Genomic DNA, 20,247 nt, shown 5'->3' with positions numbered 1-20,247 from the left:
TCCAACTATCTCTCATATGGCCTTCATTGCACTTTTTACAGTCTCACGGCTACCATTTGAGCATTTATTTCGTCCATTCATCTAGCTACGTGACACGCCCATTGTCATTTCAATTTATTTACGCTCACCATTACATCAACCACCTTCGTCATACTTCTAACCCACGTATCCCATTTTCTATCTCTTCTCGTTATGCTAGGAATACAGCGTTCCATTCTTCTTTGAGTATATTGGGCCTTATGCAGATTTCTGCCGTTCAATTCCCTAGTTTCGCACCCATATATATCTTCAAATCATACTGTGTATGATTATTTTCAATTGAGGTCTAACCGGGGACCTTTCAAACACTAGCAACACACTGAGCTATACATACATACATATGTGTGTGCAAAGAAAGCGACTCATTCGAACAACACAACGACATCGTCTCGGGTTAAAATTTGAAAATAACAGACACAGTAAAAGTTTCAACACCAATCCGAAAAAAAACCAACACAACGACAAGTAGGACAGGTAATTATAACACCTCGCGATTTTGCCGACCGCCACGCTATTACGGTCGATCTATAGATGCACCTATGTACCTACCACGGAAGATTCGTCTACGTTTCGAGCGGAACATCAATCGTCGGCGAGTCTCAGACAATGAATGCGTGGGCATGCAAAAAAGCGTTCGCGAGGATTTTTGACGTGTGCTGGCCGCGATTGTTTTCGTTTTTTGCGGCTCAAGAGTAGCAAACGAATGCTCTCCGCGGTGAACTCTCCTCCCCGTCACCATAAATTAGACATCCCAGCCCTTCGCGAGGGTAATTTACTGCCGTGCCGAGGGCACGTCGTTACTCTTTCCTACGGCCCTGTTCGATGACGCGGCATCTTTATAAGGCTTTACGTTTTTGTCTACATTCTCCAGAATGTACATTTATACCCGATTATGTACATGTGTATATCAGAGTTCTATAGTAGAAGCCTTTAGCTGGCCGGAGTCGGAGTCATTAACACTTACCGCACTGTGATGGATAGCGAGTGACCAGGACTTATATTTTATTTTATTTCTCCAAATATACTGAATGCAGGGTTTTCATATGTTATGTATTCTTCGTGAAAACCTATATGATTCGAATTATATCATTGCAAAATAAAAAGAATGATCAGTATCAACAGAAATGATTATTTTCGCGGGAAGACCCTTGAACACGTGCTTAACAGATGCGAGAGAGAGAGAGGGAGAATTCAGTACGTGCCGCGCTCAACGGCAAGTGTGAAAATGATATCCGCCTTGAAATGAATGCTATTTTATTCATTTCTTGCACTCATTTTATATTATTCGACGTTTAATACACGATAAAATGATTTTTAAAGCTAATAAATCTAGCGGATTGTGCATTACAATATACATTTTTAACTGGACGCTTGGTGTACAGCACAGTGGTCAGCGGATTTTTTTTAGCACAGCAAAGCAAGTGCTAAAATCTCGAGCGAACAATTAATTTCATTTATTTTTTACTTAGTATAATGTGTGGGATTTTTTAATTACTAACTAACTAATGCCGGGTTGACATGGTAGAAGTGCAATCAGAACAAGTCCGTTAATTTGGTTACTCGTATCGTGTCAACCCGGCAGAGTGACTCACCAATACCCAACGTATGCAGATCCGAGACAGTGTTCAGATCTTTATCTTTTACTTCTCATATTTAGGTCAAATTGAAGAGCTACATTTTATTAAACTCATAAAAATTTTTTGAATTAAAAGCTCACTGTATTTATGTACATATATACGGAACCTTGTATTGGTATTTCAAAGATAGTCGAAAATTAGCCCAATGGATAAAAGTATACATATGTTTCGTGCTTATTTTTTAACCGCTCTATAACCCCGATGTACTTACATATACGTATTTACATATATGCGACATGTGATTGTGTCCCAGGGTAAATAAATTTATTTGAGCAGATTAAATAAGGCTTTGAATGAATGTATGTATGTATGTACTCCTATCGGAATAGGACTGAAGACGCGGAAGAGAAGCAGCTGGAGACGGTTTGCGTAAGCCTCTTTCTAATTAAAACATGTTTGAATGTCGTTGAGGATCTTATATCTGTATAAATGGCGAACGTATAACATAATAAGATCACAGGAAGGATTTAAAATTGGTACACGAAAAGCGAGTACGTTTCTCTTGAAAGACGCAATATGTAAATATCTATATATACAATATATATGAATGTGTCTCAGCGGTAGGTAGATAGATATGTATTATAAAACTGGATATGCGTTCTAATTTGCAAATTCCAAAATATAAATAGCTATGTAAGATTTTCCACACCTCGAGAATCTTATGGTACATTTAATTCGGCGATCATAAGCTTGAGAATTTATATATTACAAAATCTTTTTTGCTGAGAGTCGAGACAATCAAAAATCCACCTTTCATATCAGTCTCCAAGTAACCATATTATTATAATCATTCAGTTTGAATTGAATACTCCTCATCATCATCTACAGTTTTTCAACATCCACTGCTGGGTGAAAGGTTTCTCAACAAGCTTCCACTCGTCTCTGTTTTGCGCAAATCTCATCCATTTTACCCCACACATTTTCCTAATTTCGCCTACCCATCTTCCCTGCGGTCTTCCTTTTACCCTTTTGCATTCTCTTGGGTACCATTCTAGCACTTATGTCCATTGTTCTTGTTATGTGGCCCGCCCATTGCCATTTCAATCTCTTCACTCAATCCACTACCATTGTCATACTTGTCACCCACGTATTCCGCTTCCTGTATTTCCTCGTTATACCAAGAATACAGCGATCCATATTTATTTCAATGTATTGGACTCGTATAGCATCTTGGCGTTCAATGTCCAAGTTTCACATCCATACGTTATCACTAGAGGTAGGATAGTCACAGTGCTATCTATTGTTCGGCAAACCTTTAACAATGCATTTACAACCTTTGAACAATACACGGCCCCCTCAGGCTCCGGTGACTAGTTATCACTGGCAAAACACATTGATCGGAGATCTGTTTTTTCGGGAAAAGTGACATTTTTGATATAAAAGCAACATTCATTCGCCCAAATGCACTGCATCCAAATTTCATACACCTCTTTATTTATCCTTCTTTACTACCGGAAATGTATATTATTTGTCCTCGAATGTCTGTGTATAAAAAGAATAAGGTCCGAGATGGGAGATTTATGCGGTGGAGTTAAAATGTGAACCCAATCCTTTACATTTCAAATTAAATTTTGTCGAAGAAGGCAAATGTAGTCAAACTTTTCCCAAAAAAAAAAAAACTCAGCTATCTGAATGAAATAGCGACATTCGAAATAATCTATCCAAATAAGTAAACGAAAAATTCTAATATATATGTTGTAATACTTTCAAAATTTGTTCAACTGCTCAAACTTTACATTCCCAGCGCAAACATCCACCGGGACCACACTAGGCCTCTTACCCAAAATAAATTTTGTCCTTTGCGCCAAAATATAGCACAGGTGTGCAAACGGTGCTGTAAATCTGCGATAACCACGACTGCCAAACCCGTGTGTCGGTTCAAGTGGGGTTAAAGCTCGGCTAAACTTTGACCAACCTTCACAAACAGCAAATAAACACCTTCTGCTCAGGTAGGTCAACTACGAACGGAAACTTGACCGAAGCTTGTCCATTCTTATCAAAGCCGACGAGAAAACACAGACGACCGAGCAGATTCTTGGCCGGTCGAAATCATCGAGATAAGATCAGGTGTTAAGCAGGAAACGGTCATCATCATCCAGGGCGAACGAGTACCGCGAGCTTCAGACAAGTCAATTCATACCGAAGATTATAGACAACGGTCGGAGGAGCAACCGGTTTCGAGAGAGAAGCTCTAACAAAAGAGACATTTTCGTGTTAAAACTTGAGCTTATGAAGCGGTCGCACCTTGGCGAATGCAAATACCAACACACAGGTAAGTGTATATATATGTAGATAGTACTAATCGAGCTTGTAAAAATTTCGTGGCGCATTCTTGCGTATACCTGTGTGAGTCAGGTCTGCGCAGGAAGCGGTTTCGCCGGGTTTCCAAGCCATCACAAAAGATACCAAACCAAACCAGCGACTGCACCAGAAGCACATCTACAAAAAAAAAAAAAACCGGCGATGGCTGGCCCACAAAAAACCGCCTATCTGCACACCCACGCAGACTACACATTTGCTTATCAAAAGATTATTTAATAAGAAGCGGCGGAGGAAAGATTTCGACTGTGTGGAGACCGCAAATTTCGGCGGTCAACGACAATGCGAATCGGAGGAGTGTTTTTAGCAACTGAGACAAGACGTACGTAACGGTGGCCATTTTTTTTATTCTTTAAATGCTATCTGTCGGCTTCGTCGAAATGCGGTCTCCTGCAGAGAGAGACCAGTATTTAAAATACACACTGTGGACATCTTGTCGAATAGCGTTATGCAATGATAATAAAAAAAAAACCGTCTTATATGTGCATTATAAAAGCAGACAGTCGATTGTAACACTTTGGTCGTAAATAATGTCATTGTTTAATTCTAAAATGCCTTTTATAAGAGTCTATTGTTCGGTGTAGGAAAACTTGTCTAATTATTACACATTAACTGTGGAATTTAATCGGAATTGATGGTAAACTCAAATAATGTTGATCTAAAGAAAAATTCTATGTACATACATACATATGTATGTATTTCGAATGAGTGACAGTTGGGAAGCTAGTATGAAGCAAAGCTGTGAAAGGCTTCCTCTGTACCTCTTAATCAAAGGTTTAATTTGACCCATCCCGAAAGTTATAGTCTTGCGAGGTCTTCAGTGTGCTATGGGGGCTCAAGTGGCAACCCTTTGTCCAAATCAGAAGTACGTACTAGGGAAGACAGGAGTGAGGCTTTTAGGCGACAATAGAAAGAGGGGGGTTTTGATTTTCATTTGGATTTTATATATACATATAAATAATAAAAAAATAGTAAATTTTTTAGTTCGTATATTTGTACAGAACCAACTGAATTGACCGGCGTTGCTCGGATGAAAGAAAGTTGAAAAAAAAAGAGTAAATTAATCTACTAGTGAATTAAAAAATGGAATATGAGAAAGTATAAAAGCTTCTACTATTAAGAGATGTGAAGAAATTAGATTGAAAACATAGCTTAACCACTATTTTAATAAGTTGCAAAGAGGTGGTAGAAAGAGGCGTATGTACATATGATAACTGTCACCGCTCAGATCCGACTTTCTGATGTAAAGATATACATTTTAGTGTGTTCGTTAATGATTAAACTCCTCTAGCTTCATGTCGAAGACATAATCTTAATTCAACCGTAGCCAACCCCCGTATGTCAGTAAGATATGAAAGCGACCTAAAGAAAAGTGGCTCAAAATTAGCTCACAAATTTATTTCACTGAACTAACAGAGTGAAGCCAATAAAAAGCCTGTAAAAATTGTACTATTTCAGAAAAAAATATGGGAAGACCTTGGCCGCGGGGTTCAACCCCTTCTAAAAACCGTATACGCTGTAATAGCACCGTAAGATGAAAAACTGTAGACTTGCAGAACGATTCAACTTCATAACAGGACTGTGGATGGCCTGACGAGTTGTGCGAGTACATAATCCCTACTATGTATCCTGTTATTTGATTTTTTATATGTTAATTTATGAAGAATTTCTATTTTTCTTTTGTATTTTTTTTATATTTTTCTGTTTTTGCTTTTTTTATTTATTTTTATTCTATGTATTAATGTTGTCTCTTGTTTTCTTATGTAGGCCATTGTGGCGCATTAGGCTGTTCCTATAACACCACAATAGTCCAAAACTATAAAATAAATAAATAAATAATAATGCAGGACAACGTTCTGGTGCCACTGACGAAAGTACATATACATGCTAATTTATACGTGGATGACCGGGCGAGTGTGCGGGGATGGAGTGTAGAGGCGATGCGAATTGACCGCAAGGGCTGTGCATGCCGAAACCGTTAGCGACAATAGCCTCGAGTGTGGTTCATGTATTAATTCCTTTCCAAAACCACCCGATGAAATATCAACGAGCACAACATTAATAATAATATATTTTCTAAAAAAAATTAATATCCTGAAAAAAAAAAAAAAAACGGCTTATTTTTATAATCCACATATTTAAATAAGAGGATATGAGCATTTCAAAGCTCTCTTAAGGATTAAAAACGGAAAATTAATCCTTCGGTTGCGAAAATCTCTCCCTCCCAGTCGACAATACGTACGATCGGTACATAATCCGCATTATATAAAAGTACTTGGAGTGTGCTCATGTGAATGTGTGTGTGGGGCGCGAGTTGTGCCCGAGTTGGTCCCTGAATGCAAAAGGGCCCAAAAAGGCATCAGGACCGCTGGCCGGCGAGCCAATGACCCTATAAAATAACTCAATCCGGCGGCCAGCCAGCATTCCTCACCAGACGCCATAGCAACGACGCGAAATCACCCAACAGCCCTTGTCCAGTCAGTGCCCACAGAGCGACAAACTGACCAAAAGTTGCAAAACCGAAGTTGCACAAACCAGCCAACGAGAACTGGACAGCGGCACCCATGGGATGCTAACCACAATCAGACAGCATCTCAAAGTTTTGGCACCGAAGGGGTTGTGCATTGCAACGAGGCCAGCGACCAGCGGACAAAAGTGCACCGCAGAGTGGATATTTGTGTTTGAATATGTACATATGTATTAGCAAACAATGTACGAATGTATAGCAAGCATGGGCCGTTGAGAGTGCAAGTGTAAACAAAACTTGGGTATGAGTCGCCATTAGCCAAAGTGCGCGAGATTGACGAGCCGTGGGCAAGTTTAATGGGAAGAAGCGTTTAACTGCCACGCGGAACCGTGACCACCGGTAAAAATAACTGGTCGAAATTATAACCGGACGTCGAGAGGAAAAGTGATGATACCATTAGACAGGGTGTTCAACTTTTTACGTTGGAATGTCGGCGTTTCGGAAAATTCGACGGGAAAATGCATTGAAGCAGGTCACGATTTGCAACCACTCTTCTACTATATACATTTTGCTAAGTACGTTCAAAACTATGGAAAGTTTCATACGTGTGTGTATTTCCGTCTGCATATTATTACGATTTCAGCACATTTCCTACTGCTGCAGTCGTCGTATGAGTAAAATATGAACTCGGGTTTATTTTCGACGGGGAAATGGGTCAAATCGTAAAGACTGATCGTCGTAACATTCGTTGGATGCGACACAGTGACTGGTCCATATCACACAGGTGTAGACATAAATGTGAGATAAAACGACAGGAAGAGGAATTAAGAGCTGGGAAAATGAGGAATTTCCTCTTGTGGCATTCATGGAGCGCCAGCTCGTTTCATTCAGAACGACTTCAAAAGAGATGGGAAATGCATTTTAAAATGCTATTGTCACACAAAAGAAGCTCTGAAATATTTCTAACAAAAAGGTGAAGTAAGATTTGAGACAACTCGCTTAAAGTGGATGAATCGACTCGAAGGAAAAGAATATAAAGTTTATATGAGAAAGTGTGAAAAAATCAACTATTATAACTAAGCTTCGGCGCGACAGTGCTGTTTTCCAGGAAAGAGGTTTTGTCTATTGTCAACATATAAATCTAGAGAGCAAAAGAAAGGTTAACAATATAAATTGACAATAGTTAACCCATTTTGCACGCTGAGCGCCGACCTCTGGTTACAACTAAAGGGCGGCATTCGGACGATGCTTTATGCACAAAGACGGGCTCAAAATTGTCAAACTGTTCAAAATTTTTTTTTACTCTCTTGCTTAGTACGGTAATGGAGAGGTCTATTATCTAGTCCCTATCTCTGGTTATAAGTTATAACTAGTCACCGGAGCCTGAGGGGGCCGTGTATTGTTCAAAGGTTGTAAACGCATTGTTAAAGGTTTGCCGAACAATGGATAGCACTGTGACTATCCTACCTCTAGTTATAACTAGACTACGGATAGAGAGCGTGCTTTTTTCCAGGAAAAAAGGTTCGGCGAACCTTTAACAAAGTATTTACAACAATTGAACAATAAACGGCGCGCTTTGGGTCCGGAGTCTAGTTATAACTTAAAAAGTTACATAGTTGAACAGTTATAAGTTATAACTGTTCAACTATGTAACCTTTGAAGTTAGGTAGGGGTGGTAGAAAAGCGCGTTTGAATAGTCAGCTGTCATCACGTCGATCTGACGGATTTAATTTTTAATCATTAAATTCCTTGTGCTTCATTTTGGAGACATTTGCTTAATTTAATGATAACTAACCCCGCATTTCGGTAAAATATCAAAGCGATCGAAAGAGTGGGATGGGTTCAAAATCAGCTCACAAATTTCGCAGTTAGGAATTTCATCTAACTAACCAAGTGAAATTAATAAAAACTTGCAAAAAGTCCATTTGCAGGGTTTTGTAGAAGGGCAAACAAATAAACGAATCGATAATTTCAAAGGGTTGCTCGTCTAGAACCACATCGATTCGGCGTAGAGGCAAAACCGGTCGCGGCAACTTTTGAAAACCATTAAAAATGTGCAAAAGACGCCGACAAACCGGTGGTTGACAAGCCGCTCGGATTAATTCGACGTTTTTAAAGCATTTTCACATATTTGATAATTAAAAATATTTACAATCAGTCCCGATTTATGTATGATGCATACGAATGGATGCAATTTTCGGTCAAAATGTGTATGTACATATGTATGTATGTCCAATTAAAAAAAAAAAAAATGACGCAAGCTGTTCCATTTATTTTATACGAGTTTTCATTTCAGTGCAAATATAATATATTATATTATGACTTCAACGTAAACAACGAATAGACTTACACATCAACTTATCAATTGAATCGATGCCAATATTTATTATTGAAATAATCTTTTTGGGTTAATTGAAACTATAATCATATTTGGCACAACCCAAGTGAGAAATGTCTGGGAAACGGACTGGTTGTGAAGATATTATTAATGTTGCATTTGTATTAACTTAACAGCTGAAAAATATTATTGGAACCTTGAGTTAATTTAATCTGTATATATTAATTATATGTATTTCAAGATTGTGGAATGTAAAAAGTGGATTCAAACATTAGAGGAAAATTTTTAATGTTTATTCAATTTTTTTTATTTTTAAGCAAACTGTTTTTTAAAACACGGCAATTTTTCCGATAAACACTCATCAATCGATATTCATAATGGCAACCGTGATAATGTTTAATTTATTTCAATATGATACAGAAATATTTCAATGAGAAATTTTGACATGTATTTAATATTGATCACTTTAATTTATATTTATGTATATAGTATATAATGTAGGTACATTAATTTGTATCATACAATAATTTTTGTAAAATATGTGTTTGTGTATTTCTGCTCGTATTTTTTGTTGTTTTAAAAAATGTATTATACCATATATTTGTGTGATGTGAAAATGTGATTTTAATTAACACCAAATTCAAAACACATTTTCTTTTTAAATAAAATAAACAATTTTATAACAAAAAAATTCATTTGTTTTTTTTTAATAAAAAAATATCGATTGAATGATATTTGAATGCTAACTGCGATTAAATCTCATTATAACGAACTTCAAGGGATTAATTTTCAATTGGTTCGTTGTAATGAAATTTCGTTACAGCACTATTTGACTGCAACGGGAAGAAAAAAATTGCATATAAACCATCGGTTTAGTGGTAGAAAGCTTGAAAGAAAGTTAAAAAATGGCTGTTTAAACCAAAGAAATTTAATATTAAAACATTTAATATAAATTATATAAATAATTATAGCAGTTCTCTGGTTTAAACCCAATAATGCAACTCGGTAGATTTCAACCCTAGTGATCGTAAGTGAAAGTAAGAAGAGGTTTGTAAAAAAACAAGCTGATTCATATTCGATTTATTTTTGACGTAATTTAAACATTTCAATACGAACAGAGTTAGTTACATACATATGTTCACGCTTGTAAAGAATTATAAATAGGTCTTTGTGCTCTTTTTCCTATTATGCTGTACATTAACATTAGAATAATATAATATTTAAATTACTAACAAAAATAAAATAAAATTGTAAAATAGAAAATAATCAGTAGATCAGTAGCTATTAAAATAGATAAAGATGCGATGTGAATATAATTTAGCAATAATAAAAAGCATTTAAAAATCAAAATGTCCACGTTCAAATTAATTAAGATTAACATATTTCATATAGTGGTTAGTTTAATCAATCATGATTTAGGTCACAAAATAAAGCTTCAAACTTTTTGCTTTTCGAAAAAGTCGATTTTCTCAGAACAAGGATTTTTGACTAAAAGCTTTCTGCCACCAAGCCGACGACATATGTAAGTACGTATATTGTATGTAATTCGAAAGCCAAAATTTACTCGAGCGAAGTTTCAATCGCAGTGCATCAATTTATTGACATATTATTTGAGCACGTAAAATAAATTTGAAACAGTTTGGAAACGGCGCGCGTGCAATCATTTCGTAAACCCGAATAAGAGAAGAAAAAGAAAGTGCACGAGTTGCAAATAAAAAGGGTATCGCGAGGGAAACGAAGCACGTGGCGTGTTGTGGGTTGGCTCCCCTGCAGGGGAAATTCGAATTTTCAGCGGGGAAATGTTTACCTGGCACAGCGGTGTCCGGAGCGTTGGAAGTGTTCCTGGAGGCGAGCAGATGATGCAGGGGGGCGCAGGGCGCAGGGTTGGAGTCGGCCAGGGGCAGGAGGGCGGCGAAGGCCAGGACCAGCACCAGGGCGCCGACAAGACCGAGGGGCGGCCGTATCGACGGATCCGCGCGGAGCCGCGCTCTCATGGCGGCACGTCACGCCCGCACCATCGCCCGAACCACACTACTCGCGATTCTACTCCGACTAACAGCACGCACCGCACCGCACCGACACTCGGCTCGCTCCGACTCTGCTCGACTCGACCCGACCCCGACTCGCGCTCGCGCTCTACAATAGCCGCCACTCTCTGTGGCCCACCGTCTACCGCGGTGCCGCACTGCTAGACTGCCAGACTGCGAGACTGACCGGTGGGCCACACCACACCACTCCACACCACTCCACTCCACTCCACTCCACACCTCTACACATGTATATTGCGACAGCGCACGCACAACTGTGGCGCGCGCACACTACCCCACCCCCCACCCCCCACATCCACCACCATCCCCTTTCCTCGTATGTATATATATATAAAATATGGGTCTACGTGACGAGCCAGAATGTTAAATTACAGAAAACACAAATATCGGAAGGCAAAGATCGAAAAAAGGGTGCATGGTAAATGGTACATACTCACTTAATTTGCGCGAGCAGGATACAACAGGAACAAGAGGAACAGGCTTTTTCTCCCGTATTCTACGCGCGCACATTAATACGGGAGGAAAAGCCTGTTCCTCTTGTTCCTGTTGTATCCTGCTCGCGCAAATTAAATGAGTATGTACCGTTTACCATGCACCCTTTTTTCGATCTTTGCCTTCCGATATTTGTGTTTTCTGTAATTTAACTTTCTGGCTCGTCACGGAGACCGATAAAATATACATACATTTGTAATTCGATGAGTGGTTACTTTTTATATGCACCTCACTTTTAACTACTGCCCATCGTCGTCCTGAAGATTGGCAGTGGCTTTATTTCATAGTCACAGTGCTTTTTCTAGGAATCGGGGCGGTTTAGTTCTATTTACAAAGCTAGAGTCGAAAAAAAAAAAACGTTCGGCGAACCTTTTACAATGCAATGAACAATAGACAGCACCCTCTGGGTCCGTTTTTTTCAAGATGGCACCTTGGTTATCCGGCCTTTATAATATCATCAACAATCTGCGCCCTGGTGCAAAACTTGGAAATTGGGCCCACGTTTCACCATATATATAATAGCGCTATTCTGTGTGTCTGTGTGAGATAACGCTCGCCGTCCTATAATAATCGTTTCGATTTGACATACACTGTATGTAAAAATACTGCCAACAAAACGTACGAACTTAATAACTAAGGATAGGCGCTAGAGTACTATTTCCCAGAAAAGAGGGGTTGCCTATTGTCAATTTATATTGTCCTACAAAGCTAGAGAGCAAGAAAAAAGATTGACAGTAGAAATTGACAATAGGCAACCCCTCTTTCCTGGGAAATAGCACCTGAGCTCCTATCCTTAATAATATCTAGACTACGGATACAGACCGTACTTTTTCCAGGAATCGGGGCGGTTTGGCTCTATTTATAAAGCTAGAGTGCAAAAAAAAGGTTCAGTGAACCTTTAACAAAGCATTTACAACAATTGAACAATGGACGGCGCGCTGTGGGTCCGGTGTCTAATAATAACAGATGATCGAAAAACTTATGTATATATACTGTTCGCTACCAATGTTTCCACTATAGACGTAAGTCTGAGCATTTAGCGCCATCAAAAACACTATTTCTGTTTAGCTTAATTCACAAATTATTATTGCTTCTTTTAATTCGATATGTCCAGAATCTTGGAAAAGCAGAATAAACGTATTGTAGGCCACTAGTATTTTTATAAGGCTATTTTATGTTTCACTTCGCTAATTATTCAGGCAATATTTCTAGACTCTTCCGATCGACTTGAAACTTTGCCATTTTGCGCGGTTTGGTCACCGATAGAATTTTTTTAAATTATTGTTAATTGCAAAACATTATATTTAATGTTTTGCGAAATATTTTTCGAAATGAAGAAAAATGAACCTATACCACTTTCAAAGGTAATGAGCTCATATATGAAATCTATTATATGTAGTTTCTGTGAATTATTTACATTAAATACGTTTGTTAACATCGAGCAACAAAAGAAATTACCGGAACGGAATCTTATCAATCTTTACTAAATTTGACTCACTAAATCCGAATATGACAAGGATTTTTGTTGGTTTGCTTTTAGAATTTAACAAAATGGGCCATTTTTAGAGTTTCTTTATTAGTTGGCAAATGACATTAAGAAACAAATTTTGCTCATTAATAATTCTCGGAATTGGAATTGCTTATTTTCCATTGTAGGATTTCGACTTCTTTTCGTGGTAACAATATCCAGTTAAAAAATGACCTGCATGTATACTAAAGTTCCTTCCAAGTCTAAGCTTTGAACGAAACCCTTAAATATTTTGATTATATTGTATCTTTCCTCGTAAGAAATTTTATTTCATGTTCCGAGCGCTCTTTAAGTCCTTTGGAAAATATCCCTTTGTTAATGCCCTCCTACGGCTGTCTGTTGTATTCACTTTCACTTGACCATTAGAAAAACATGCGTGTACTTGTTGAGAGCTAATCGAATTTGCTTCGTCTGTGTAAATGCTTGTTTATGCCGTTTCTTTTTGCAATGGGCTATTGTTTCCAGGGGTGTTCTTCTAAAGCTAGAAATTCAGGTTTAAAGGTTTAAAAAAGTCTCAGTGGCAAGACTTAAAATTGTCTCTAATTTATTTATTTACTTAATTACATACAGACTGAACTTCAAACGGTAATTGGATTATTAGTCACATTACGATTGCCCAAAAGACAATTTTTGTCATGAAAATCGCGAATATGGAATATTTCGCACTCGAGTTCTCGTTAATATGATAGATATCGTTTGTATGATAGAATTTTCAGCTGCTAGATGTTCCTTTATAAATATTTTAGTGATTTTTGGGCGAGTGCTTTGTGACCGAACCGGAGATGGGGAGGGGGGAGGTTTTCCAAAAAAAAATTGGAGCTTTGTCTTAGTCCTAAAGCTCTTGGTAAATGTCAAAATTACATACATAGTCTAATTCCTCACCTTAGAGTCTGATTTACTTATTGCATATCTTTATGAAAAATAATATCTATGTACATATATTCTCAGTGATAGCATAATTATTAATTAATATCCTGCTCTATTGAAAATATTAGTCGTATAATTTCAACAAACGCGTAAATATGAATATCGTTCGTACGATCAATATATGTACTTCATCTTTTAGCACAGTTTGAGAAGCGTTGGACTAGTAAAATCAGGATTCCGCGCGGAAAGCTTATGATTTTCCGGTTCCGATGCAAAAGTCTCAAACAATGAAGACTGCATACATATGACCAAATTGAAAATGCGAAAGAATTTCAATGAGTTCAATTTAAAAATTACAATGGCCACAGAATATGTGATTTCACTCTATCGAACAATTAATTCCATTAATTGTAAAACAACACTACGTTCAGAATTTATGAAAATTTAATTCAACATATTTTTACATACATTAGTAGAAATAATGTAGTATTAATTTTAAAGGTTAATGTAAATATATAACACATTTTGTTTTTATCAGTTTTATTTCATCTTATCATAAAAACATACAGTAACCAAAAATAGTAAAAAAAAACATGACAATCTTATCACTATAGATTGAATTTTGATTTATCGATAAAATACTAATAAAAAAAATCGAAATCGAAAAAGCGACAGTTAAGTATCAATAGGTCAATTATAATATTATATAAATAATAAGGTCACACTTATATAAATGTAATTTTGGTTCTCGCTTGGTTAACTTGCCACACGTTCAACTCTTCATATTCCTCAATGCACACATCAACCTGCGGAAATGAAAAGAAAATCAATGCAATGATTTTTTGCAAACAATACCCAAGTAAATAGTTAAAAGTTCAATATTTACCTGATCGGGTTTAAAACCTTTGTCAATGCATCTTTCAGTGACGTCATTGATTTTCACAGATTTATTTGATCCAGCCAGTTCTCTAATTAATGCGAAAATTCTATCGGAAGCGTTGATATGTCTGCAAAATAAAGCATATCATTAGAAAAATGTAGCTACGACAGATGAAAAGTATGAACTCAAAAGGGTACGATTTAACTGTACATTGAGAAAAATACTTTGTTGCATTAAACAATCTCGTATTGTGCATCGAATAAAATATTTCGGCATTATAAATATTAAACGATCATTCGAAAAAATTGATTTTAGCATTAGAATGGATACAAAGTGGCAACGATAGTCTTTCACTATTGACAACTGTGAACTGTCAAAAGTGTTTACTTTTGTTTCTCACTAGTGATATGTAATCTTAAATAAATAAAACCAACCCTAACTTAAACTAACCTAACCAAACCATAAATAAATAAAACCTATTCAAACGTTGGTCCATATTTTAGTATTTGCGACATTGCCGATAAAGTTCATCTGTCATTTTAATGCACATATCATCCACTTTTTAAGTAGCAAATATTTTTTTCAATGATCAAAGCAAACTTTTTAATGCAATCTGTATCCATCATTTTGAAATGAACACAATTTTTTTTTAATGTACATTTATTTTATAAAATTGACGTTTAAAATGTTCCCAAAACAAAATAATACCTGTGCATATTCGGATCCTCAACGTGCATTAGTGACTGTTTAGACATTTCAAGCAATCTGACCACTTCTTCGACATCCTCCTTTTCTACGACATTTGACAAGCTAAAACAAATTACAACAGTTGAAAAATATGTTTCAGTATATTAAGTAATTAAAACAATTTTTTATGTAACTGACCGAAGTCGAGCTAGTGCCGTTGAAAGTCGAAGGATTGCAAGTAAATTTCTTGCCGATGTAAAAGTCATGTCTCTTGAGTTACGAGCTTCTTTTCTCAATTCAACATATGAAGCTAAAATCATAATAAACATACTATTAGTGTTTAATCCAAATTATTTCAAACTCTAGCACTAAAACATCCACTTACAAACAATATAATCAGTCAACTCTTCAGGGACATACGGCTCTTTCATTTTACACAAAGCGATATATCTTCGCATCAAACCCATATCCAAAGCTTTCACTTGAGACGGGGGATGTTTATTATGGGTGTGGACAAATGTGATATGACGAGCCAATTCCAAATCTTTATCTCTAGGATAAAAAAAGCATTCATAAACAAATGAGTAATTAAATCAAAATAAAATTCAAGCCATGTTACACATACCTGTTTGGCTTATCTTGAATCAACCACAAAAGATCGAAACGGGAAAGCAAAGCAGCGGGCAATTGAATGTTTTGCTCGATTGAACGCTTAGGATTGTACCGACCGTAGGCAGGATTGGCCGCGGCCAAAATGGAAACTCTAGCATTCAAGCACGTCATAATACCAGCCTAAAATTGAACGAATATTTAATAAAAACTATAATATCAGTATTAGTACATATTGTAAACTAAGATTCAACCTTTGCAATACTGATGGTTTGCTGCTCCATAACTTCGTGTATAGCCGTCCGGTCGACTTCGGCCATTTTATCGAACTCGTCAATACAACAGACACCACGATCGGCCAACACTAAAGCTCCACCTTCTAATGTCATCTCTCCCGTAATTGGATCTTTCATAACGGCTGCAGTCAAACCGACTCCTGAGCTTCCCCTACCTGTCGTATATTGAGACCTAAGCGCCAAACGATCTATGTAACTCAACAGTTGCGACTTGGCAACACCAGGATCACCCATGAGGCATATATTAATATTACCACGGATCTTCATACCTTCAGGACACCTGTGAGTAAAGCATTATTCGTTTATTTTGATTCAAAAATAGTATAATTTAATGCTTTAAATAATGTACTGAACCTGTCCACTCCTCCGACAAGCAGTAGCAATAAAGCCTTCTTCACGTCTTCATGACCGTATATTTCCGGAGCTAAGCTTTGTGCTAGTCTTGTATAAAACGCGTTGTCTGTGAGTGCTGCCATTTCTTCTTCGGTCAGGTTTTGTGTTGCGTCTTTGTCGTCAGTGTTGTTCAATGAAGTGATGGCCTTTAAAAGCAAAATGTATAATATAAATAGTCTAACATAACAGTTTAATTATATTAATTATAGTTTAAATAATTTACATTAGCTTCCAAATAAGTTTCACTAAGCAATCCGCTGACGATCTGACGGAAGCCCGTTTTAAATAAGGGTAAAAATATTCCAGTAACGCTTATATGATCTCCGGGTTGAGCATGTCGGGTGGTCTCTCCTCGGCAGTATATAGTTAAAGTGCGAGGAATATGGCCGACCGGAACTTGATCGGACTAAAATCGAATAATAATTTTTAATACAGTTCATACTTCATTGGATAAAGCATTAAAAAAATGGCTAAATTTACATGTTCTTGAATTTTAATCTCTTGGAATTTTATGAAGCGTGACCCACGAGTTTGAAGGTAGAGTCTACCGCCTGATTTGTTGACTCTGCAGTCATCGGTGACGCATGTACCGAGTGGCATGAAAGTCATCGAATGAACTGGTTGATAGGTTTCTGCCCCGCATTGATCACATGTATAAGTTGCAACACACATCATAGGCTTAACTTCAGTACAACGTGTCACAATTCCTAAGATTTTACAAAATAATTTAAATTTATTACAATGAGTTACAAATATATATATGTATGTTCATATAAAGTAAAATAAAACCTCTGACGGTGACTAATTTTCCTATGTTTTCAGCTTTGACTTCACGGATGGGTACAGACTTGCTTGTGGACAAATCTTTGAAGTATATTTCGCTGAAAGGTCGAGACAAAGGATGAGTACAAATTGATACAACAAATAATTTAAATATAAAACAAATATATTTACTATCGACGTATCAGTTCTGGGGGGTATTTATTACGTGGATCTCTCTGTTCTCCGACGTGTCTATTCTGAGATTCCAACATTAGGCGATGCTCGATGTATACATCTAAGGCATCTTTTGCTACAGTCTATAATTTGAACTTAATTAAAAACAGATAAATTGTTTAATATTTGAAAAACAAAATTACAAGCCAAACACTTACATCTTTTTCTTTGTATTGTGGTAATAGTTCATAGACAATGTCCGATACCATATTGAGGTATCTTTTAGTGTTTTCAATAACGGCTTCCGCCAGCTGATCATTGTAGTCGTGTAAGTCATCCAATTCGACAACCAATGAAACCTTGGATGCGAAAAAATGTGTTAATTACTAGTCAATACAAGAAATGGTTAATTCATACAAAACGGATAGTAATGTTGTCACCTGCTCGCGATGTGCCAACTTTGTGAGTTGTAGGGCATATTTAAATATTTTCTGGCCGATATCATTGGTGGCACAGAATTCCGTGAGGAATGACTTGAATGTTTCTGTAATAAACAAGTCGTATAAACGTATGAGTCGGGTGAGTTTTGTATGTGGCAGTTATTTGGACAGCCACGAGGTGTTGAAAAGCTCAATGGTCGAGTTTCATAAACATGTGAGGTTTCAAGAGACAGTAAAATAAATAAGAAGTATATAAAGTGAAGAATTTACCTTTGTCAGCTGCATAGTCACGCGTCCCCATTGCGACCATTTTGGCGCCAAATGCCAACTGACAGCCGACACTCGGTGTGGTCTAAATTATCAAATTTCAGTCCTTGGTCGAAACACATACATATGTATAATAGCGTGGAAACGTTCTCTAACTGAATCTGTTCTTTCCTTTGCTATTTGTTAAAGCTAGACTTACAAATATTAACATGTTTAAATCATTAGTTAATTAAAATCAAAGTGGTCAATAATTAATTAGTGGCGTAACTAGAAAAATTTGGCCTGCATATAAAATTTATCTAAGAGCCCCCTATTATTTATTTATTTTTAATGAAAAATTTTATGAATTTTAATGAGCACCATAGACAAATGGTTGGCATACAATGCTTTCGAACAAAGTGGTCACGGGATCAAATCTCACCGGTTCCTCCTGGCCAGACCTTGGATATGTGACTCTACATATGTCGATCGTTTCCTATAAGAGTTTGTCCATTTATTTGATTTTTTTCTTACATAGGTATAGTAAGTTTTCAGCATTTCGAATTTCGCTTTTTTGTATAAAATGCTGCAAATTTTTACTATGGATGTATAGGGGGGTTGAAGGTATTGGACCGTTTCCCAGCCTATGGAAATTCAGATGAATTTTGAAGAGGAACTTTATTACTCGATTATTACAGGTGTATTTGTATGTACAGCGAAGTAGGTAAAGGATTCACTGGAACGAGCTAGGTCGAGTTCCTGAAGCTCACTGGCATCTGGGGACGATGCACTGGTTTATAAATGTGTTGCTTGAGCAACGCGTAGCTGGGCTGGTGAGATCACGTTCTGGAAGATTCCGACGGGGTTGAGGTCTTCCTTTGTGTTCGATGTTTGATGCGTAGTTGAGTAGCTCCTTGGGATTTCCCGTGTACTCCGTGATTGCGTATCTGGAGCGAGTTGAATCGCCTTTATGGGTAAGCTGGACGAAGTATTTCAGCCACGGCTAACTTTCGTGTACGAGAAGAGGACGCAATGATGTCATTTGTACAGATTAGGTTCGATGAGGGAAATAGGTGATATCACAAGTCGTGCTATATCTCTACAGATGTATCTGTGGATGTTAATTGATATTTGTATTTGCCTTGTATAATACTTAAAATACTTCTGCACAATGTTTGACCATAGATGCCCTGCTTAATGTAAAAATGTATGGGTGAATAGTGAATACCTGTAAAAATAAATAAATGTAACTAATATGTTTGGCCACAATGGTGCAAATGGTGTAAAAGTCTTTCTTTGCCTTTAAATTTCCTTTGCTTTTTGCTATAAAATTATTCTTTTGAGCTTCTTCTAGTTCAATAAGTCTGAATTGACTGATGGAACTTTTGCTTTTATTAGTTTTAATTTTCAATTTGTTCATTCTATACTAGCGGCAGTAATTACAGAATGAAAAAAACAAAAATATTGTATTCATACACTTAAGACAATTCGTTTTCCTTACAATTTTAAGGAAAACGAATTTCTGAAAGCAGTTTTATGGATATCGTTAAATTTATATTTGAATAAACTCTTGGGGGCTCTTCTGATATCAAGCGTACGCATGTATCGTATGGTGACACGACATCTCGTTCACAGATTTTCCGTAAACCGATGATGCGCTCCAGGCATTACGTATACGGCCATCTCTTTCTCACCCCGTCTGTTCACCATGATCTCGTTTACTCTGCCATTACGTATGCAGCCATCTCTTTCACAGACCATTTTTTCACCGATAACAGACGGTCTGTGAAAGAGATGGCAGCATACGTAATGGCATAGTAAACAAGATCATGGTGAACAGACGGGGTGAGAAATAGATCGCCGTAAACGTAATGCCTGGAGCGCATCATCGGTTTACGGAAAATCTGTGAACGAGTTGTCAGGTAACCGTATCGTATACCCTCGCATCATAGTAGTTACCCCACTCAATAACTGTAAATTAGCCAACAATTCTCGCATTTCCATTTACTGTGATATCTGTTTTGT

The 20,247-nt window shown here is 37.1% G+C and overlaps 2 protein-coding genes across 2 annotated transcripts in view; both read right to left on the bottom strand.

Annotated features, from left to right (window-relative positions):
* Positions 1–11,107, bottom strand: part of dally (division abnormally delayed protein) — an 83,331-nt gene extending 72,224 nt beyond the window's left edge. The window contains exon 1 of the mRNA XM_077438586.1: positions 10,608–11,107. Coding sequence (XP_077294712.1) covers positions 10,608–10,794 — 187 coding nt within the window. The 5' untranslated portion in view covers positions 10,795–11,107. The remainder of the gene's footprint in view (positions 1–10,607) is intronic.
* A 3,160-nt stretch (positions 11,108–14,267) lies between these two features.
* On the bottom strand, positions 14,268–18,350 carry Mcm7 (minichromosome maintenance 7). The gene is made up of 15 exons (XM_077438927.1): positions 18,247–18,350; positions 17,977–18,080; positions 17,755–17,895; positions 17,555–17,679; positions 17,390–17,481; positions 17,081–17,307; positions 16,824–17,006; positions 16,562–16,746; positions 16,166–16,487; positions 15,928–16,094; positions 15,688–15,854; positions 15,501–15,612; positions 15,324–15,425; positions 14,622–14,742; positions 14,268–14,541 (listed from the first exon to the last, which is right to left on the bottom strand). The coding sequence occupies exons 1-15, from the start codon at positions 18,284–18,286 to the stop codon at positions 14,461–14,463; spliced, it is 2,169 nt and encodes a 722-aa protein (XP_077295053.1). The 5' UTR covers positions 18,287–18,350; the 3' UTR covers positions 14,268–14,460.
* Positions 18,351–20,247: the final 1,897 nt, after the last annotated feature.

Source organism: Arctopsyche grandis, chromosome 9, assembly GCF_051622035.1.
Source record: "Arctopsyche grandis isolate Sample6627 chromosome 9, ASM5162203v2, whole genome shotgun sequence".
Lineage (NCBI taxonomy): Eukaryota > Metazoa > Arthropoda > Insecta > Trichoptera > Hydropsychidae > Arctopsyche > Arctopsyche grandis.
The sequence above is the reverse complement of the archived record's forward strand: the minus strand, read 5'-3'. Positions and strand labels throughout refer to the sequence as shown.